The sequence below is a fragment of the Monodelphis domestica genome, chromosome 4 (genome assembly GCF_027887165.1).
Source record: "Monodelphis domestica isolate mMonDom1 chromosome 4, mMonDom1.pri, whole genome shotgun sequence".
Lineage (NCBI taxonomy): Eukaryota > Metazoa > Chordata > Mammalia > Didelphimorphia > Didelphidae > Monodelphis > Monodelphis domestica.
The window spans coordinates 239,727,080-239,751,089 of record NC_077230.1 but is presented as its reverse complement, the minus strand read 5'-3'; the positions used below and the strand labels follow the sequence as shown (position 1 = coordinate 239,751,089).

The following is a 24,010-nucleotide window of genomic DNA, read 5'->3' as shown; positions in this document are numbered from 1 at the left end:
GTTTGATTTGAAATTATAAGCTGCCATCAGTTTTTTTTTTAACCTGGTTTTAGCCTTATAGTGTACATTGCTTGAGTTCTTATAGATGCTTGTGGGTGTGGTTGATTGACACTAAAATGGAAATTACCTTTCTTTTTCTACTCTATAATCCTTTTAAGATAAGAAAAATAACTTTATTGACAACTAAGCATACTAGTATTAATAAGAGTGATAATAGCTGGCATTTGTAGTGCCCTTAAAGGTTGGGGAAAAAAAAGCTTTGCATGCATTATATCACTAAAGGACAGTATATTTTGAATATATACATATAGTGCTGAGCTAAATATACCCAACTTTTTCTTTTTTACAAATATTTAGCTGTTTGCAATCTATTCTAATTCCTGATCATATTTGTCTGCTTTTCTCAGATTGTGTCTCTGTAACCCACCCAGATTTCTGTGATTTGGAGGCAAAATATGTTCCCATAGTGCTTATACTTATTCATTCAGCTTCTATACTAAGGCTTGGAGCTTTTCTGCTAGGTTTTGATCCATGCCTTAGCCTAGTATTTTCCAAATGCTCTGATCCATGGAATACTTTGAGGACTAAAATGTATTAATGAAGTTCATAAATGCTGGTCTAAAGATTAAGGGTCTAGAATATTCTCAGGACTAGGGGCAATCAGAGAAAGTCTGTAGCAGGAATAGATAAAATTAATTCTGTTTTTATGCTCCCCAAAATACATATTAAGTGTTTCGATCCTTGAGTATTTTGGTAGAAAATCTTTGTGTTCATCTCATCTAGAAAATGAGGGACTTTGACTAGATAGGGTCTATGGTTTCTTATAAATCTAAATCTATAGACATATAGATAAGTCTCCCTCAGAATCCTATAACCTATAACATAATCCTATAATCAGGGCAGGTCTCGGAATTACTGAATTTCAAGATTGTATGGTACCTTAGAGAATGGTATACTATGAACAAAAATTGGATCTTCATTATATGCAGCAAGTTTTTGAAGACATGTTGGGAACAATGAATCTTTATTAAATCCCGTGTTCTCTTTTTGGATAGCTTTAATTATTTTGGAAGTTTTCTCCTGATATTAAGCCTAAATCTCTCTAAAACTTGGACTTAGACACTCACTGCTCCTGTTTCTAAGGTCAAGCAATTAGGGTATAGATTACTAGAGGGTCAGGCTTAGAGTGAAGAGGACCTGAGTTCTACAAGTGCCTTTGACAGTACAGGTGGAGAGAGTTTTCATACCAGAAGACTCCTATACTGATCAAATGATGGGTTTAAAGTGCTCCTCTTTACATCATCCTCAAATGTATAAGACACTATGCTAAAGACTAGCGATCACAGGGTGCCGTTGGGTAGCTCAGTGGATTGATAGTCAGGTCTAGAGACAGGAGGTCCTAGGTTCAAATCTGGCCTCAGACACTTCCCAGCTGTGTGACCCTGGGCAAGTCACTTGACCCCCATTGCCTGGCCCTTACTACTCTTCTGCCTTGGAGCCAATACACAGTATTGACTCCAAGATGGAAGGTAAGGGTTTAAAAAATAAGACTAGGGATCATAAAACAGACTATCCTTTTGGACCAAATAAAACAATTTTAATCTATCTTCCATATGGCAGTACCTCAAATACTTGAATATAGCTATCATGAACCCCTAAATCTTCTCTTCTTTAAGCTAAATATTAATATTTTTTTCAACTGATCTTCAAATGATCTGATCTTGAGGTACTTCCTAATGCTGGTTGCCCTTTTCTGGATTCTGACTAGCTTACCAATATCCTTCCTGAAATATGGTACCCAGAAATGAATTCAGTGCTCCAGATGTAGCCTAACTAGGATAATATATAGTGAGACTATCATCACCTTCCTAGTCCTAGAAATCATGCATCTCTTAATGAGCCCAAGACTGCATTAGCTTTTTGACTGCTTTGTCATATTATTATATTGCATCATATTGAAGGACATTAAAGTTCATAAATTCTTTTCACACCAATTTCCCTCTCCTATCTTGAACTTCTGGAGTTGATCTTTTTAAGCTAAGTGTAAGAATATGGGCCAAATCAATAAGATGAGCCTTAATTAGGAAGAATATAAAGTTCTAGCCTGCCAAGATCTTTTTTGGATCCTGGCTCTGCCATTCAATATTAGCTGTCCATTTAATTTTCTGTTATCTACAAATTTGATAAACATATCATATATGCTTTTATTCAGATTATTGACAAATATGTTAAACAACACTACAGAACTTCACTAGAGTCCTTTTTTCCAAAATGGCACCCAACAATCAATGACTAAACTTTGGATCCAACTATTAACAAAATTGTACAATAATAATTGTATTATTATAAAATCCACTTAAATTGCAATATTATATAGCTCACATTTTTCTATTTTGTCCATAAGAATTATGTATGATGATGGTCAAATGCACACATACACACATTTGCTTTGCTAAAATATAGACAAACCATGTCTGCAAGCATTCCTCTCATATTCCACTCTAATTACCTAGTCAAGAAAGAAAAAAGATTAATCTAACAGCCTTTGTTTTTGAAACAACCATTCTAGTTCTTAATGATTACCCTTTCCTTTTTTAAGAGGTTCATTAACCATTCCTTTAATGATATTATAGAATTTTGCCAAGAATCAAATTCAAATTTACTGCTCTCTTCCTTATTTTTGAAAGTGAAATGTTTGCCCTTCCTTAGTCCTATTCTGTTCTCCATACTCTTTTAGATATCACCTATGATCTTGATAGCCTTATGACATCTTTCTTTAAGGGTAATATTAAGGATTCCCCTGCTTTTTTTTAACTGTGCACCTATCTGTTTGGACTATCAGCCATGTATTAGATATTTTCACTTTACTTTTTCCAATTCAAGGATCATTCTTGATGGCAAAGGAAACAGAAGCAGAGAGCATAATGGCGCTCCTTTTCCCCCATCATCTTATCATCTTCTGATAAATATGACCAGAAGCATTGGTCATATCTCTTCTATGTCTTTTTCTCTTTTCCACCCCTGCAAATCACAAAGCCAGACCAGGCCTCATCCAGAAACTCTAGGTCTGCCACCAACGACTACAGGTGGGTTGCTCACTATTTCCTACCAGCTCTGAAGGATCTCTCAAGCTAAATAAATAACAAAAGAATATCAACACAAAGAAATTAGAACATGAGGCATAGAGTCCTACAGTACCACATCATAGCTTTCCCCACAGTAGCTTCATGTCTAACCCATCCCTAGACTTTACCTTTGGCTTATTCCATGTAATATAGGATGTCTTACTTTTTTTTACTTTTCTCCTCACCACATCATACACCACTGCTGTATTCAAGCTTACTACAAAATACAAAAATGCAAAACTAATTTCTGTGGGAACTTGCCTTTCTCCTTTTCATCCCCCTATTCACCTGTCTGCTGGGGAAGATGAAGTGAGAGGGGTCACTCAACATATATCATCAGCCTTAAATTTCTATTTTTATTATTAGAAAAGCAAATTTTAAATGTGTTATTAATATGAACAACATTTTTAACTGAAACCATTGAAATATTATTTATTTTTTATACCATATTCTCAAATTTAGCAGATTCAGGTATCTTGTAAATGCATATATGTGTGTATGTGTATATATATATATATACATATATATATATGCAGATAATGGAAAAACCTCTCTTAAAATACCTTTTAATTCTACATGATTTATGTCCATGTTTTCTCATGAATCTTCCACCACAGATGTCTACCCTACATGTAAGAGGATTTCTATTAGAGGTATTCCTCTTAGGGGTACCAGTGTATTGCTTAGACTATTCATCTATTCTTTCACTCTCACTACCTTGCTGAATCCACTAAATCTGAGAACACAGAATATATCTCCAACTATTCCAATCTTCCCTCACCTACATCTATTTAATCCTTGGTAAGGTTTAGGTGTTTTCTTAGCTGTTAGTTTTGATTGTGGCAACTGTCCTGCATTGGTTAAATTTCTCTAGAAATTAGTAGCAGATAGAATATTATTATATTCTGATCATTTCCCATTTTTCAAAGTCCCCAGCTAATTTAAACAGATCAAATTGGTGCTCTCACCCAATATCTTTTTTAATCATCTTTTTTTTTCTAATTGAGTATTTGCTTTAATTTAACACTTGTTCAAACTCAGGATGTCCAAACTGAGCTCTCCATCTTTCCCCTCAAACCCATTTCCTTCCATACTGTTTTCTTCCTCTTGAGACTACTACATTCTTCTAGTAACTCACTTTCATTACTTTGCCATTATCCTTAACCCTTACTCTCCCTCTCCTCCCACAACTAATCTTTTTCGCAAATTTGCCATTTCTACTTCCACAATATATTTTGTATCTGTCCTCTTCCCTTTATTCATACTGACACCACCCTATTTAGACCCTCATCACCTCTCATCTAGACAATTGTAATATTTTGTCTCCCTTCTACAAATCTCTCCCTTTTCTAATCCATACTACATATAGCTGCCAAAGTAATTTTCCAAAAGTAGAGGTCTGAACATATTACTCTCCTACCAATAAACTCCAATGGCTCTCTATTGCCTCTTGGATCAAATATAAATTCCTTTGCTTGGCTTTTACAGCCCTTCACAGTGTGGGCCCAGACTATCTTTCCAATCTTATTATATACATTACTCCTTTTCTAGCACTCTTTGGTCCTGCTCAATTTAACTTCTCTCTCTGTTCTTCAAACATACATCCATCTCCATGACTTTGAACTGGTTTTCTCTCTTGCCTGGAATTCATTCTCTCCTTACTTCTGTCTCTAGGAATCCTTGGTTTTCTTTAAAACTGTCTTTGAGAGATACTTTCTACACAAGCCTCTCCTGATCCTCCTAGCCAATAATAGTGCCCTCTTCCCAACTCGTCAGAGAAATTTGCCTTGAATGTATTTAATATATATTACATATAACCATTTCTGTACATATCTCACTTGGTAGAATAAAATTAATTACAAAAATTGTTCAATTTTGGTTTTGTATCTCTGGTGTCTAGAATATAGCATGTGCTTAATAAATGCTTGTTCATCAATTGCCTTAATCAATTAGTAGCTTTACTGCATACAAAAAGCATTTCTGAAATGACCACAATTCCTGAAACAAGTTGTTTCCTATATGAGTGATTATAAGCCTTTCACCTTTTTTTGCTCCCAAACTATATTTTCCAACATTGATTTTGCTTTTTACCTCTTTCTGCTTTTTTGCACTGAAATCCTAGTATCAAGGTACACTTCAGCTCTGTTTGGAGGGTCTTGTCAAGTTCGTCATATAAATGTTCTGCTTCTTCATTCTCTGCAGCAGATATTGGCACATAAGCTATAATTATCTTCGATGACTCTGTTTGCTTACAGCCATTACAAGTACTACAAGGTAGTATGACCAAATATTTCCATGAAATTATATTTTTCTGGTTTCCTTTGGGGTACATAATGAAAGCAACTCCTCTGACTCCTGTATTTACCTCTCAGTAGAGAACTTATAAGCTCTCCTTCCATTTATCAGTATCTTCTGTGCTTGCTTCATTTATGATGAGGCTAACAAATGTGGATATGGCTGAGCTCCTCCAGTCATGGGTCAACTCTTTGGTCTCTGAACCAAGATTGCACATTTAATCAATAGTTAAATTAATGTGTATAAACTAACTGAGAATTGTGTGATTCCTACAACTTTCTGTTTCTACTTTTATTTATTTGAAGAAACCCTAGATTTAGAAGTATAGGTTTTCCTCCTCCTCTTCTACCACTTCATTTCTCTTTCTCTCTCTCTCTCTCTGTCTCTCTCTCTCTTTCTCTCTCTCTCTCTCTCTTTCCCTCCCTCCATATATAGATATAGATATGAATGTATATCTCTATATATTTGTGTATACTTATATATTTACATTCATATATGTATGATATATATGTTCATCTCATATGTAAATCTCTATAAGTATAGCTTATTAATTATAAACCAGTAAATTTGAATTTGATTCTTGGCAACATTCTATAATATTATTAAAAGAATAGTTAATGAACCTCTAGAAAATGAGTAATCATAAAGAGATAGAATGGCGGTATCAAGAACACAGGCCATGTTAGAATAGTCTTTTTTTCTTTCTTAAATGGGTTACTAGATTGGCTTATTATAAGAAAACTTACAGACATAGTTTGTTTACATTTTAGCAAAGCATGTATGTGTGTACATGTACGTATATCTATATACTTATATATTTATGATTTGGGGGAATGATTTTGCCTCTTCAGGACTTTTTATAATCCTATAAAGTGAGAAGATTTATACTATGTATGTATACACATATGTATAAAAATGTACCATCTTACCTACTATACACAGTCAAGTCCTATCATCTAATTCCTGTCATTCTTATTCTGCCACCATCACTGTGAAATGGGAACAAAGGCTTCTGTTTTGTGTGTGTCTTTGTATGTTTCAAATATTGGTGGGGTTGAAAAATAATCATTACTTGGTATTCAACCTTCAGATGATGGGTCCATCTGTACTTAGTTATGTCTTTGAACAGCAATCAGGTTGTCTGTTGTTGGGCCCATATTTTCTAGCCTGCTAGATCTTAGGCATCACTTCTAAGGCCTCTTCTTATTTTAGTCTATATCCATTCAGCTTTCAAATTAATCTTCCTGAAGCACAGATATGCCCATGTTGCTCCCTTATTCAGTAATTTCCAGGGGCTCCTATCACCTCCAGGATCAAATATAAAATTCTCTTTTTGGCATTCAAAATCCATCATGAACTGGTTTCCTTCTACTTTTCTAATCTTCTTATACCTTGCCTTCTACCAACCCATTCCTCACCTCATCATGTACAATGATCAATCCAATAACAATGGATTCATTGCTATTCCTTACACAAGACACTCCATCTCAAGTCCCCAAGCATTTTCATTGGATTTTTCACTTGCCTAGAATATTCTCTCTCCTCATAGCTACCTCCTGACTTTCTTCAATTCCCAGATAAAATCCTATTTTTTCTACCAGAAGGCTTTCCTGATCCCTCATAATGCTACTTACCTTCTGATTACTGTCGATCTTCAATTTATCCTGTTTTCCTACATAGTTGGTTTGATGTTTTCTCCTCGATTCAACTGAGTTCCTTGAAAGCTGGGTCTGTCTTCTGCCTTTCTTTGTATCCTCAGAGGTTAGCAGAGTAGCACATAGTAGGCTTACTAATTGTTTTAATGAACAATTGTTTAATGACGACTCACTGACATAGTCTTCTAGTTCCTAGGTCTTTCTACTTCAATTTCAAGTAAAAAAATAGTACTTTTTGAAGAAGATATTTTTGGTATATCATTTTATATTTTAGAGAGGGAAATATTACTAGCATTGAAATTTTCTCACAACCACTCATTTCATATAGAACACCAGGGTTCAATAGATCAAAATGTGGCAAGTGCTGTCTTAACTGAATTGAAATTTGAATTTGGTTATACCTTAGCAACCAACAGTATTACAGACTATTATTCCTGATACATTTTGCAGAGTAGAGAGATACAGGTTACAGGAATCTAAGCTCATTCATTCATTAAAAAAAAAACATTTAGGAGGCAGCTAGGGAGATCCTATGTTCAAACCTGGCCTCAGACACTTCCTGGGCAAGTAAGTCACTTACCCCGCCACCACCACCACCACCACCACCACCATTGCCTAGCCCTTCCTGCTCTTTTACCATAGAAGCAATATACAATAGTATCAATTCTAAGATGGAAGGTAAGGGTTAAAAATCTATATTAAGGCCCTGTTATGTATGCTATGCAATTCTAGGTAAAAGAAGAAATAAGAAAGATGAATAAGATATGTTCCTTTACCATTTTTAAATGACATTTAAATGGAAGGCTTTAACAAGATTTAAAAATAAGTCGAAAGCAATTTTACCATCAAATATATGTATAGGGGACAACAGGGTAGCTCAGTGGATTGAGGGCCAAGCCTAGAGATGGGGGGTCCTGGATTCAAATCTGGATCAGACACTTCCTAGCTGGGTGACCCTGGGCAAGTCACTTGACCCCCATTGCCTAGCCCTTACAACTCTTCTGCCTAGGAACCAATACACATTGATTCCAGGACAGAAGGTAAGGGTTATATATAACCCTTACCTTCTGTCTCATATATATATATATATATATATATATATATATATATATATATATATGTATGTATGTATTTAAGTAAAAAAGGATAATCAATGAATTAAGAAAATGTCTAGCTTTTTATATCTGACAATATTTTATTCTTCCACAACCAAAGATTAGGATATCTTGGACAACAAGATTTGGAGTAAGAGGACCTTGGCTTTGAATCCCAGTTATTTTACTTACTACCTAAATGAACTTGAGCAAGTTAGGCCTCAGTTTACTCATTTGTATAAAAGAAGGTTGAAATAAGGGAATAATGTCCTTTACAGCTCTTGATTTTAGGATTCTGTGGGTTGCTGCTTTTTTCCAGAATTGTTTACAACTCTACTAACCAACTCCTAGATGATCTGAGAATAGATTAACTAAGAATTCAGGTGAATCCTGACTGTGTGCCCTTACTTCTGCCTATCTCTGAGTTACTCATTGTATTTTATTCGATAAAAAAAAAGAATGAATCATAAGAAACCTGATCTCTAAAATAAAGGAACAGATGTCTAAACTGCCATTATTTCCATCATTGTTACAGAAGAATTCAAGAAGCACTAATTCTGTCCTCCAACTTACTCTTTAGGAATGCTAGAATCAAACCATGAAACTCATCCAAATGGGTTATAGGACTAGCATCCCTCAGTAAGTAGAAACGGTTTCTTGGCTTCTACCATTTAGGCAAGAATGTGGTTTTTAACAGGTATACTGTTAAGATTTCTGAACACAAATCTATTTGTTTATTTTCTTCTGGTTCTTCATTTTAAAGGAGACTAACAGGTAGCCAGCCATAATAATGATGAGGCCATACAACTCTGAAAACTATAAGATCTGTCATCAGTGCAAAAGCTCTCCATGATTCCAGAGCAACCATGATGAAAATGTTCTCCACCCTCTCACAGAAAGGTGATAGATTTAGGGTGCAGAATAAGACATACATTTGAACAGAACCTATGAGAAAAATTGTTTTGCTTGATCTATGCATGTTATGCATATGCATAGATATGTTAGTTTTACTTAATTATTATGGCTTATTTAAAATAAAGATATCACAGGATGGGGACAACCTGGAAGTATTTGGTTTTTCCCCCCTTTTTTTTAAATTTTTATTTAATTGATTAATTTAGAGCATTTTTCCAGGATTATAAAAATCATGTTCTTTCCCTCCCCTCTCCCTAGCCTTTGCCTTCCCATATCCAATGCACAATTCCACAAAATGTGTCTTTGATCAAGACCTATTCACATATTATTGATATTGCACTAAGAGATCATTTAGGGTATATAATCCCAATCATATCCCCATTAACACATGTGATCAAGCAGTTGTTTTTCTTCTGTGTTTCTGCTCCCCCAGATTTTGTTCTGAATGTGGATAGTGAAATGCCCTGGATCTTGTATTGCTGCTAGTAGAGAAATTCATTACGTTCAATTGTACCACAATGTATCAGTCTCTGTTCTGCTCCTCTCACTCTGCATCAGTTCCTGGAGGTTGTTCCAATCCCCATGGAATTCCTCCACTTTATTATTCCTTTGAGCACAATAGTATTCCATCATACCAACATATACCACAGTTTGTTTAGCCATTCCCCACTTGAAGGGCATCCTCTCATTTTCCAATTTTTTTTTGCCACCACAAAGAGCAAAACTATGAATATTTTTGTACAAGTCTTTTTCCTTATTATTTCTTTGGGGTACAAACCCAGCAGTATGATGGCTGGATCAAAGTGTAGCCAGTCTTTTAGCACCCTTTGGGCATAGTTCCAAATTGCCTTCCAGAATCAACCTGGAAGTATTTGTAATGTAAATACAAAACACTTCAATGAAATTTTAAAAGAAAATCTAAACAGATTTAAGTAACATTTTAAGATAACAGAAAAAGGAGGGGGGAAGGAAGGAAGGAAGGAAGGAAGGAAGGAAGGAAGGAAGGAAGGAAGGAAGGAAGGAAGGAAGGAAGGAAGGAAGGAAGGAAGGAAGGAAGGAAGGAAGGAAGGAAGGAAGGAAGGAAGGAAGGAAGGAAGGAAGGAAGGAAGGAAGGAAGGAAGGAAGGAAGGAAGGAAGGAAGGAAGGAAGGAAGGAAGGAAGGAAGGAAGGAAGGAAGGAAGGAAGGAAGGAAGGCACATTCTGTGACCAGAATACAAGTCCACAGGACTTTAAAAACATAAGAAGCCTTATACATGCATCATTTGTCATTAGGAAACACAACTACATATTAAAGAGGCAAATTAGGGGTGGAGTTGATACTAGACCTCAGATCTTTTGATCCATAACCATAGCCTACATCTACTTAGTATTTTAAGATTTTGGAAGTGCTTTTCTCCCAACACCTCCAGAAGATAAGTGTCCTTATTTCATTTTAAAAAGGAGGAAACAGTCTCAGAAATTAAGTAACTTGTTCATGGTAATGGTCATAGACTTTAGCCCAGGTCTCTTACCTCCAAGGTCAGTACTCTTTTTGCTATCCTGTGGGCTTTACCCATAGTTCCATATTTTTTGTGTTACAAAATTACTTTATAGAGGGCACTAAGAGAGAAGGTTGGGAACCTTAGTTACTAGCACAGACAACCTTTATTTATTTTACAATTTAGGAGCTAGGATTTTATATTCATAACCTACACATTTCTAAAATTTCTTTTTGGTATGTAGCTGAGAAGTGAGAAGTAGCAACAAAAGATTTCTGTAAAGGAATAATAAATAGTAAGTTTTATATAGCTATCATCATTACTATTATTGTAATTATTCATTATATATGCAGAAGATGGTGCACTTCCCTTAGATTAGTGCTTTAAGCCTTCTTCCCTTTTAGATAAACACATACTTTCTGAAGGGTTATATCCTTCACTTTAATTTAGCTGGGTTATATCCTTCACTTTAATTCAGCTTTCTACTCAGGAAATACTTCCTCCTTCTTCAAAGAATTGTTGCTATTGTTCAGGCATGTCTAACTGTGACTGCATTTGAGGTTTTCTTGTCAAAGATACTGGAGTAGTTTCCTTCTCCAACTTGTTTTACAGGAGAGGAAACTAAGGTAAACAGGATGAAGTGACTTGCCCAGGGTCACAGAGTTAGTGCCTCAGGCCAAATTTGAACTCAAGGTCTTCTTGGCTCTAAGCTCAGTACTCTATCCACTAAGCCATCTAGCCCCTTAAAAAACTAGGGTTTGGAGTTGGAAAAAAGGAAAAAGGGAAATTTTAAGGTAAAGGTTTTAGAGAAAACAAGGAAAATGTGAAAAGCAAATGGAAAAGAAAGACCTGAAAGAAGGAAAGAAAGACAGACAGAAGAGAGCTGGCAGTCTGTTGCTGGTCCATACCAGGATTTCCATTTATTAGTCTCAAACCAAATATTTCAAGGTTTAATGCTGAGGAAAGAGTTATAAGCAATAATAAATGTGTGATCATGGCAAGCATCCAAATGTTGATTTCCCATAAAGCCCGACCCTGGCCAATTTTTGCCTTCATCCCTTTTGGGGTGGGGGGGATGGGGTAGAATGATTATCCATATGTATTGAACTGTCAGAAATCTAAAATGGGAATTCTTTTATTATTTTCTAAGGTTCTTACATCTTCAATATGGAACTGGGATCAGTGGAGTTGGGAATTCCTTTGGCTCTGAACTTTTCTTTATTGGTCCTAGAACAGAGATTGGCTTCAGTCAGATCTGAAAACCCTTCTGCCCTGCTCTCCTTACCCCATGAGAGCCATGCCCTGTTTGAAAAGAGCTGAAATAAGGAAGATTGTTGTTTCATTTGGGATAAGAATATTCTTCACAGAGAGGCAAGAGCTCAGTGAGAGTAACACAATCCATATGCTTAAGCTCACTGCTAATGCTCAGCATATGGTCCAGTGAACTTTTTGAACAAAAATGTGCTTCTAATTCTCCAAAATAAAAAAAAGTCTCACTAAACCCTTTGAGAGCAAGATTGCTCTTGTAATCTATTGTTTAGACACAGACTTCTGCATTTTATGGATTCTTTGGTTCACAGAGAACAGGGGCCTGCAATCTAATAGAAGGGATGGCAGGTATGGGTGTGCTTCTTGGGAATTCAGGCTCATGGCTTTCAGATGAAGGAAAACGAGCTGCATTTCCCCAAACAGATTCTGGAGGGTTGTACAGACTCCAAAGCTCTGTGTTCCCCAGTGTGTCGTTGCCTTCACAAACTCTATTTCTTCCTGTTGGGCTGTTAGACTGTGCTAGGGAATAGGTGGGTCATGTGTCCAGGGAACATTTCACACCCAGAACTCAAGCATTCCGGTTAAAGCTATGAGAGAATGATGGAGAAGAAGCGGTCACATCCCGACACAAGCAGAAGTAAGAATCACAAATGCCCTCGCAGGCAGCCCTGTGAAAAGGCTGTGTTTTGTGGTTAATTTGGTCTGGGGAGGGTTAAATGGAAAAAAAGCAAAATTCCCGGTAAATTCTAAAGGAAGGCCTCCTGACACCCTGCTGCCTGCGGGGAGCAATCTGCCCTAAGAAATGTCATGCACGCATCAACTTTTGGATATGAATCCTCTAAAGCCCTAAAAACTTAATGCTGTTCGGTAGGGGAGCGATTACAGAAGAAACTAGCAGTCCTGGTTTCACATATTTCTCCCATCTCAGATCTAACTGAGTAATGGCAACTTGCCCTTACTCTCACCCCAAGAGCTCAACCGCCTCCATTCTAGCTCCCTTGAGACCTTATTTTTTAAATGCTTCTCCTCCCACCCTGAATTTCACAGCCTTTTTGAAAACTCTGCCAGCTCTGCTGGGTTTCCCAATTGGTTGTTCTGTTTCTGGGCTGAATAACAAAATGCAATTCCTGAGAGCCACCATGTTGCCCCCAAGCCCCTCGCTGTGCCAAGGCTGAGCTTTGATCCCTTCTGGTTTGGCACAACTGTGGTCCTTCCAAAGAAACAAGCTTAGACCCACAACCTGCCAGTGCTCTGACTTCTAAGACTGTCACCACCATGGCAACCAACAGGACTCCCATCCTACTAAGTAAAGAAAATGGTTAGTCTCTAAGGAGCTCACCCAATCTCCATCACCCAGGCTCTGTCTGAATCTCCCCATATTGGTCCTTCCTCCCAGGGGGAATTTACTAAGCCTGGATGCACAGTTGAGTTTTTTTTCTCTTTCCCAACATTTTGGTTTTAGACTGCTGAGAGGAAAGGCAGAAAGGGATTTGATTTTTAACTTAATAAAATATTTCATTGCCTTTAATCTGTGTTCCTATAAGGTCAGTATGTAAATACTGCAGTTGGGGGACAGAATAAATACAAGGATCTGTGAGATCAGAGCAAATCTGTCTTTCATGGAGGAGTGCTTCCAATACTTGCCTACCCATCTTGGGCTACTCTTGTCCCTATTCTCCCCTAAGTTTTCCAGGGGTGAGGGAAGTATATCAGCAGGGGAGCAACATGGCCTAGTGAAAGTAGCAGTCTCTGGCAAATCATGTAATTAGAGACAGCTAGGTGGTACAGTAGATAGAGTGACAGACCTGGAATCAAGAGGATCTGATTTTAAATTTTTATTCATTCATCCATTCATGTATTTATTTTTATAGCTATGTGACCCTGGGCAAGTTGCTTAATCCTTAAAAGATACATTCAGGGTATGGGGAACCATCTCATCTTTCTTCTAATATTCTGAAAATACAATTAGAACAGGAGGTCTGTTTAAGAGTTATCCTGCCTCTCACCACAATAAAAGCTCACCTTGTTCTTTGATTATATTGATAATATCCTTTATTCCAGCTCTTCATAATTCTTTATTTTTATTTGTTGCAGTAATCTCATGCCTATCATGAGTCTCTGCATTGACCTTTGCTAATATTCATTTGAAGTTGCTTAAAGGCCATTACATTCATGTCATATAGGCTATAACAACAGCAATTGAATACTGATTTTTTTAATAGTCCTTTGTTTCCAGAAGAAATTTAGATTCATTAGAAGAGCTTTGTTGAATCAGGAAGGTAATCCAGCCCTTTTGCCTTCTTGTTATTCTGTGTCTAAGTTACTATATATTTGTACTTTCTGTCCTGGTTATGAATTCCAATAGACAATGTCTATCCAACTGCATATCATAATCTGGCCATTATACATTCCTCATCCATTTTTTTTTTCCTGAATGGATGGTGAAGACAAACTCTTTTGTGAGAATCTACAATAGTTCAGATGCTTTGATGCAATCAGAATGACATCATCCAGAAACAGCAGGATCTGCAGGACAATATTATTTTTAAAGAATCCCTCTTCAATTTGGGCTGCATTATGGATTTTCTTCATGACACTGGAGAACATCTTTAGCAAGCATACATTTTCCTGTTTTATGTGTCGCCTGATATTAATGAACAGGAGGAATGGTGAACAAGGGTATCCCTGTTGTTATATTCCTCAAGAAATTCCAAACAGCTTTGATGGATGCATGAGATATACCTTCTTGGAAGACAACATTTAGGATACCCTTTTGCTTTACTAAATCATGTGGGATTTAAGACCAAAAAACAATAAATGAAGTGGAATCTTGTATCCTTTGCATTTTTAGTCATTCATCTTATGGTGAGGGCCTTAGTGTCATAAGTCTAAAACTAGAAGGAATCTCAACATCCATCTCAGAGTCCAAACCTTTAATTTTATAGATGAGGAAACTGAGGCCCAAGGAAGTTAAGTATTTTGCCTGATGTCACACAGGTAGTATGAGATCTACTGTGGAATATCACTAGCCAAAGCCATCCATTTCCCTAATAATATACTCATCAAGGATGCTCTTGAGATTATTGTCATGAGAATTTATGTAGATGGGGAAATAAGCATATATGTGTTTCAATATATTAAATTCTCCCACCCTCCTTTCTAAAGTATTAATAAGATATATAATCTTTTCCTATAGCTTTAAAATGTTTCCCTTTTATATACCTTATGATTTAAACTCATAATTCCCAACATTTATATCACTTCACAAATGTTATTTCTTTTTTATTGTGATGCTTTTCCCATCTTTGTTCTCCTCAGTGACATCTCTATTTTCTCTATCAACACCTCTAGGATTGTGATGCTAGTGTCCAAATGTGATGGTTCTACTGTCCCTGATGGTGAAAAAAAGTTTGTTATAAAATCTTGGCATAATTTTTTCCCTTCTGTTTGTTGTACTTCCATTTTCATCCTTAAGTGCCCTCAGGATGACTTTACTTAGTTGGATTTCTCACTAAGCTTTCTTAATCTGTTTTTACCATTCATTGCTTCTCTGTTTAATGTGGGGATACTACTCATAATCTTCTACCATGCTTCTCCAAAAGATTTTACAAAAGAAGTCCTATGTTAAGCCAGTGCTGCCTTTGTCTGCCTATTTCTCTAATTGAGAAATAAGGCATGTTGACTAAGTAAGGAGTGTTTTTAGGTTCTTTGTCCTTGTTTTGATCATTGATTTATGTCAGTTAAATTAATGGATGAAATTATTGTGGTCTGTATCTATCTATGTAATTTCTTCTATAGATAATCTAATTTTTCATCATCAGTTATTTGTTACAACAGGATGAAGCTATTTTAATATGCTCCATCTTTTTCTCATGTGTATTCCTTCTATTAGCTTTGTAGTAATTTTGAATTTTCTTCCAGTTAGTCAGCATTCCAACTGTGCACAAACACCTACTTCAAGAATGACTCCCACATCTGTAACAAGTTGTTTTGTGTCTGTTAAAATATAATCAGTTTAATTTTTTGTGATGTTAGTTATTCAGTTCTCCAATTCTTTGCTCGAGTAGTAATGGTTTACAGGTGTGAACCTTCCATGTAGTCTAAGAGTCTTTCTTTCTTTTCCTAATTAGTGATTTTCAATATGTTTCTTGCCATCCTTCCAAACTTTTGCACTGATGTTGCCAAATTTCACAGAATATGAAAATTTAATTTGGAGGTTCTCCTCTAGTTTTACATAGAACTAGTTACCTTCATTCTCTGTAGCATATAAGCCACAATTATTTTCTTGTCTTTTTGCAACTATTTATCATAGTCACTTATCACATGTCACTTAAAAGTGACTAATGTCCCATGAAATGATCCTTCTTTAGACAACAGTTTATTGTTCTTGACTTTTGTTTGCTTTTGTTTTGCTCCATATCTTGACATTGCTTTAGTTATGGTTTATAAAAGGAGTCGATTTGGTTGTTGTAAATAGATATTTGGATTTTTTTTAACAACAACAATAAAAAAGAAATGATCCTTCTTCCTTCTTTTGGACACACAATGAAACCAGCTCTATCCATTTTTTTTCTTATAGTTGTAATGTCTTTTTTCTTCAGGTTTCATGATCATGGGAAGGTTAGGACTGATGTGACTCATTTCCTCCAGTAGTATGCCTATTGGTTTTTCATTAAATAAGGATAACCAAATAAGTACCAGCACCTAAGTTAAAATTTAAAAATGGCTTAACACTGCAACCTCTACCTGTACTTCCTTTTCCACTTCTCTGACACCAGTAAGAGTAAAGACTATTTTGTTTTGTTTACAAATTTTTATTTTATTAAAAATAACAATTAGAAAGTCAATTTACCAAATACTTTCTGAGCATCTACTATTTGTAAATCCTCTTGCTAAATGCTGAAGAAATTTTTAGAAAAATAATTAAACATGGACCCAGCCTTCAACTTTATCATCTAATATGTAACAGAGGAAAAGATGTTTTTGGATTTTAAAAATTATTATTCAAAAATATCTGACAAGAAACAGAAATCTTAGTAGACTGCAGGTTTTTATGGGGCTATAAAGCTTTGAAGGAGTGTCAAGTCAGTGGTGTTTTTATTTTATCTAGTTCTATACATCTTAGTCTGTTTTATTAGAATGCTAAGAGAACTTTTATTTGACATTTCTTGTTTTAAGATCAGTTTTGAGGAATTTTTAAAAGCAGAATGAGTTGTCCTTTAGGGATTGCTAATCTAAAGAATCAGCTAATCATTATTTTCCCCTTTAACTATGGAGTAGCCAAGTTCCTGCTGTATCTACTTAACCAATTTGGACAAGGTCCATCATAGTGGGCCTGAGGAATGATTTCAGGATTGTGGCTTGGAAGAATTTGCAAAGCTGTTATTACCATGAATCCCCAAAGTGCTGTAGTTTGATAGAGCTCCATGAATCATTTGAAGAGGTCAGAAGCAGTCGGGGCAGAGGGCATCCCACTTCTTATCAAAGGTTTTCACAGTCTTGCAGAAGGTCAGAGTTCCTCAAAACCAGGTGTTGGACCTTGTAGTTAGGAAACAAAGGGCATAGTATCTTAATAATAACAATAAGACCCAATCCTTCTATTTGTTTTCTTTTCCTGCTCTAGTAGCAAGACACCAGTGCAAGAATTTTTTCTCAGAAATAAAATTTACTCATGAATTTAATGTGAATTCTCCGTTTTCCAGTCTCTCTACAGGTGGATATTGTTCCCAGCCAAGGGGAGATCAGTGTTGGAGAATCCAAATTCTTCTTATGTCAAGGTAAGTAGTTTGGGTTTCCCTGGGTTGGAGATGGAATAAAGGTAGTTCTAGAAGCATTTGCATCAACCAATAGGCCAGAGCAGAAGACAGTAGGGTGTGAATATGTTTGGGCCATATCACTCCAGGTATCATAGCTGGGGAAGCTAAAAAAAGTCAGGAGCTCTTCCTAAACTCTCCACTATCCTTCCATCTTCCTTCCTCAAGTCATACCAAAATATATATCTTCTGAGCCTCTGCTATCTAGGGGTAATCAAGGGGAAGCATAGTTTACTGCAGTCTGAATCAATGCCTCTCCTGCCCAAATTTTTACATTTTCCACATATATTCTAAGTGCTTATAAATTCAAGTTTCTTTCAACAAGCATGCATTAAAGACTTTTTAATGGATAAAATACTGCCCCCTACCTCTTCACTGGCACTCTCAGGGTCAGTGCTAGTTAAAAATAATGCCAAGATGGTTTTATTTAGATTTGTTCCTTTGTTTTCCTTTGGTTTTTAGTATCCAGGAGAATCTAAAAATTAATTTAAAGATAGCTGGAAGGCAGCTAGGTGGCTCAATGGACAGAGAGCCAGGCCTAGAAATGGGAGGTCCTGGGTTCAAATATGGACTTAGACATTTCCTAGTGGTGTGAAACTGGACAAGTCACTTAATTCCAACTGCCTAGCCCCCTTAATGCTCTTCTGCCTTAAAACTAATACTTCTTATTGATTCTAAAAACAGAAAGTAAGAGTTATTAAAAAAAAATACCTTGGTTTCAGGATCTCTCCAGCCCAGATTATAATGTTTCATTCTCATTCTCCTCTGTGCATATATTGTCTCTCTTATTAAAATATAAATTCTGCCAGGGCAAGAAAGGTTTTTGAATTTCCATGCCTCAGTGATAAGGTCAGTGCCTGGCACTTAGGAAGCACTAAATAAATGTTTATTTATTGATTGATTGGTTCTCAAGTTATTTCCAGGGTAAGCAGAAGATTTGTTTGAGCTGGTACCATATTTGCAAACCTGTGGGTGATGTTAATTTTAAGGCATAAACCCAAAAAGTAATCAAATTGTTTAGGAAGAGAAAGGGGCTTGTTTTTATTTATCTTTTTCTTTAGGGGAGGGAGATAAGTGGGAAGGAGGGCTTCAAAAATCAATCTGATTTGCATTGAATGCGGTGACTTGTAGCTGGTGAATTTTTTTAGACACAGCTTTGCCTTCATTACAACAATTTAAATGATCTGGAGATGCAGCAACAAAGCCCACAGCACATCTTGCAAATAGCGATATTTATTGAAAACATGATGGGCCTTGAATAGAAGGAATGCTTCATTTCCATGCTTAGCAGCTGTGCAGGGTTGAGGGGTAGTATGGAGATAGAGACATAGAGTCCATTGTGAAGGTCTTTCCACCTGTTCTGAGAGACCATCCACTTGGATTCCATTCTGCTTCCCAGATAAACACTCAACAACTAGGGGGTGGGGGGAGTCTTTTTTAGAAGCAGATAGAAGGAAATCACCTGGGAATGGATCCTGACTTTGTTGCAGTGTATGAGATGAGATTTCTGTTTGTGGGGATGAGAGCCAGAATGGAAGCTTTTTGTAGTCACCATAAAGTCACTGGAGTAAAAGGCTTAGGACCTAACTCCCCTACCTAGGCCAAAGTCTCCTCCATAGTTCTAGAGGATATGATTGGAATTAGCCTTAGAAGATAAAATGGCCAAAAGGCTCTCTAATCTTTATTATGTCACATCTAGGCATGTCCTTTTACTATTTGGTTCTTCATTTTCTCCTTTGCCCAGGGTGAGGCTCCTATAAGAAATATTCAGTATGTGTGGATATTCTATACAAATTCTACACAAAATGCTGCTATCCAACTACCATGCTGCAGCATGGAAGTCAGCCTAGGAAAATATCTGATGCACTCTGCTGGCATTCATACCCAGCTAACATTTGCTCATTCTCATTCCACATGAAACCTTGTTTGGGGCTGTCATCTCGTTATTGAACTATTGGTCCATCTGTCCCACTGACCTTTCTAATAGTGATGGACAACTAATGGGACAGCATTGATTGCCACAGTGTTTGATACCAATATTGCATTGAATCTCCATTGAGTTTCCATTGAGTGTTTGCTACATGTGAACACCAGACTTGGCTCTTGGTCTGGAAGTTCCATTCCTAAATGTTTTGATTTCCTTTTTCTCTCCCACAGTGGCTGGGGAAGCCAAGGATAAAGATATTTCCTGGTTTTCTCCCAATGGAGAAAAGCTGACTCCAAATCAGCAGCGGATCTCAGTGGTACGGAATGATGATTTTTCCTCCACACTTACCATCTACAATGCCAACATTGATGATGCCGGCATCTACAAGTGTGTTGTTTCAGGAGAAGACGGCAGTGAATCAGAGGCCACCGTCAATGTGAAGATCTTCCGTAAGGGCCTCCATCTTCTCCACCTCAAGTCCTTTTCTTTGGAACAGGAAAGTAGGAGGTAGTAGGCTGGTAGTAAAGAGGCTTAGGATGACAATGAAAGAACCCGTTGAGTTCTGTGCTTCCAGTTCCCAAATTGTATCAGGGACTAAACAGATCCCCTCAGGCCACATGAGTCACTATCAGGCACTGGTTAGAACTAATTCCTATTTACCCTGTATCTCTCAATTCACCCAGTTAGTTCCCAGAAAAATATTAAGGACACTCCCAGCCACTGGATCCAGGACTTTGTCTCATGTGGCCCAGTTAATGTTCCATAATCCAGGTTTGACCCTTCTCGCTTTATTCTCCCAGGAACCTGATGGACTCTTTAGAGTACGGAATGATTTTTGAACTCTGCTATTCAGAGAGGATGGTTCTCATTCTGTGAGAAACCTTGTTTGGGGCTGTCATCTTATTATCCAGCTATTGGTATATCTGTCCCACTGACCTGAGGGGGACAACTAATGGAACAGCATTGATTGCCACAGTGTTTGATGCCAGTATTGTTTCCAATGAGCCTGCTTTTCCTCTGTTCCTTCATCAGAATTCTGTGCTGTAGGAAATTAGAGGACAGTGGATGATAAGGGAGAAGAGAGAATTGATTATTTTTACGAGTTGAGGCATATAATGAGACAATAGACAAAAAGAGAGAAGACAACATTGCTTCTCTTTGTCATTCTCCGCCATGACTAGGACTTTTTTGATGTTCCTTAATTCTCTTGCTGAAAAATCTTATTTTCCCTCCCAAGATCCCTCCTCAGAGAGTCCAAGTAGATCAATCAATCAGCCATCAAGTACATATTGAGTGATTGCTTCTGAGACCAGATCATCTCCTTGTACCTTATTAGTCTCTAGACTGTCATGAATTGAAGGCAAAGTTTTCAGACTCATTCTGTATTCTATATAGGCAGGTGTTGCTATGTAAGCATATAATCTCTTATCTATAGTGCGAGTTCCACTTGTTGGAGTCTATTTGAGAACCCAGACTTTCTTGAAGGCTACAGGTCCTTCAGCATAGGCCTCGTTACCAGAGAGTACAGGTGAAAAGTCTCTTCTTCCAGTGGCAAGTGGGGGACATAGCTATTTATCCTCCTCTGCTAATTTTCAGAGAAACTCATGTTCAAGAATGCACCAACTCCTCAGGAGTTCAGGGAGGGAGAAGATGCCGTGATTGTATGTGATGTGGTCAGCTCACTGCCTCCCACCATCATTTGGAAACATAAAGGCCGAGATGTCATCCTAAAAAAAGACGGTGAGACACTTGTTTCCCAGCAGTTCTTTTTCTCAGTGGGCCACCAAGTGCCCAACATTTTGTCAGCTGTTCTCAGTCTATGAGTTATTATACTGGCCAAATGCTAATTCCATAGTTCCAAGTCCATATGATTTACCAAATCCTGGGCAAATTTACACATGAAACTTACAAATTGAGGGACCTTTACTTTCCCTAGTAATGAAAGATTTTGTTGTTATTAATGGTGTTGCTTCCTTAGTGTGGAGCAAAAGGGGACACATTTCCTTAAGTCAAATTAATTATCCTGCCCTAAGAATATCAAAGGGAAGAGAAAGGGTTGAGTAAGTGTCTGAAGATGATAAAGCTCTCTGAGTTATCCTTGGGTGAACCTTCCTCTTGTCTCTTCTAGTCAGATTCATAGTCCTGTCCAACAACTACCTGCAGATCCGGGGAATCAAGAAGTCAGATGAGGGGACATATCGTTGTGAGGGCCGGATCTTGGCCCGCGGAGAGATCAACTTCAAGGATATTCAAGTCATTGTAAATGGTGAGATGATCTGCTCTCTCTATCCCCATTCACAGCTCATCTTAATTCCTATAGCCTTATTCTTTCCTATCTCCTTTATTATCTGCAAAAATACATGAATAACAACAAAAACCTTACACATTCTCACATCCAGTTCATCCAGAATGTTTCCACCATAAACTTCAATGCCTTCCACAGCTACACTCATTTTTGTGTCTTGCCTAAATTGTGGAGCTCTTGTGCTGTAATTGTATTCCCTTGCTTGTCCTAGAGCTGAGCCCTGGAAGCTTTGCTCATGCTAAATCACAAATTTTTTCTTCATCATTACTCTTGCTATTATAATAATGGTGAAATCAGTCCCCTTGGTTCTAAGGTCTAAGAAAACATTTTTATCAAATCAGGCTCCAGAATTGTCAGAATCATGGCCCAAGGGCTTATTAATCTTAATTTGCAGTGTCAAATAAACACACCCATAGAATCGATATGACATTTACAAGATGTTTACAGGAAATTATAATGTTGGTACTAAAAAAATAAGTAAATCAAGCTTGAATTATTTTGACTTGTAATATATTTCTCCTGAAACCTTCTCCCTACAAAATTCCTTCCTTCGGTAAGAGATGCTCCTACACAGTATGGTTTATGGAAAACCCCAGGGGAATTTAGATAACATCTCTTGATTAGCATGTTTATTTTTGGCTATCAATATTTGCTAGGCAGCTAGGTGGTACAGTGGAGAGAGAGCAGGACCTGGAGTCAGGAAGTCCTAAATTCAAAACCAGCCCTTGATACTTCTACCTATGTGGCCTTGGGGATGTCATTTGAACCCTATTTGCCTCACCTGTAAAATGATGATAACAGCATTTACTTCCAGAGAATCAAATCAGATAATTATAAAGTGCTTAGCATAGTGCCTGAGACATAGTAAGTGCTATGTAAACACTAGTTATCATTATCCAGTGCAAGGTACTGTGCCAGGCAGGCACTGGTGATGTGGTGATGAGTACAACACAGACTTTGCTCTCAAGGAACTTATGATCCATGCAGGAGGGAGGGATGGTATGGATGCAAAAGATTTACACAAGAGAGATTTGAAAAGTACAGAGAAATCTGAGCAGCCAGAATGCTGTGAGAAATTTGAAAGGAGAGAAGGCTTTTTCAGTTGGGGTCCAGAAATGCTTCACAAAGAAGGTTGCTCATACATAGAGCCTTGAAGGACAGAATACCTCTGCTGACAGGCAGTGAATGGGGAATAAGAAATGCAATCCATTCCAGGAAAGGGAAAGAGCGTGAATAAGAAAGTGAGTGGGTAAGAGAAGAGAAGCACAAAATCATGGGATGGAAAAGAGACTAGTATGGCTGGAATAGAACAGGTTTAGAGACTATATATGAGATTCCATTGGGACAGGGAACTCCTAAATGAGGAATTCCCTTACTAATGCAGGTGAGCACCCTATCTGTAGCCTAAGATCTTAGGAGAGCTGTTTAGAAAAGCATTGAAATGTAAAGCAATTTCACCAAGATCACAGAACCAGAATGTGTCAGGAGTGAGACTTGAACTCAGGTTTTCCTGGCTCGAAGCCACACTGCTTCTCTCATGACTAGAATATAGGACATAATGCCCATGTATGTAAACATCCAGGGGACAGAAAATATCTGTGCTCGATTGATCCATTTCTTTCATAGCTAACCCCAAAATATCTCATTCTCTTTCAGTGCCACCCACTGTCCAGGCCAGGCAGAGCACAGTGAATGCAACAGCAAACCTTGGCCAGTCAGTCTTACTGATGTGTGAGGCAAAAGGTTTTCCGGAACCCACTATGAGTTGGACAAAGTAAGAAAAGTGTGTCACGTCATGTAGCTTGGGGTTTGTGGAAGACAAGTGAAGAAGAGAATGTTACCGCTCCTCCATTTGAGCATTTTAGCAGGAATGCAACACTGAAGATTAGGGTACCGAAGCATCACAGGCATCCAAAGAATGCCAACCTATATGTGCCAGGCATAGCCAGGGATACTGGTACAGAAAAAATTCTTGCCACAAGGTTACATTCTCATGGGGGAGATAACAGGGACACAGACAAATTTGTGCAGCAGAAATAGAAAGTGAATGAATACAAATGGATGCAAAAATAGTTCAATTCAAGGTAGCTTAGGAGGGAAGACACCAGTAGGATGGGGGATCCAGAAAGGCTTC

At 37.4% G+C, this 24,010-nt stretch overlaps 1 protein-coding gene across 19 annotated transcripts in view; it reads left to right on the top strand.

Annotated features, from left to right (window-relative positions):
* NCAM1 (neural cell adhesion molecule 1) overlaps nt 1–24,010 on the top strand; it is a 438,552-nt gene that overhangs the window by 334,399 nt on the left and 80,143 nt on the right. For all 19 annotated transcript variants that reach the window (XM_007494803.3, XM_007494813.3, XM_056794385.1 and 16 more), the window contains exons 2-6: nt 17,534–17,608; nt 19,802–20,020; nt 21,168–21,311; nt 21,700–21,837; nt 23,533–23,650. In XM_007494803.3, the coding sequence (XP_007494865.1) occupies nt 17,534–17,608; nt 19,802–20,020; nt 21,168–21,311; nt 21,700–21,837; nt 23,533–23,650 (694 nt within the window). The remainder of the gene's footprint in view (nt 1–17,533; nt 17,609–19,801; nt 20,021–21,167; nt 21,312–21,699; nt 21,838–23,532; nt 23,651–24,010) is intronic.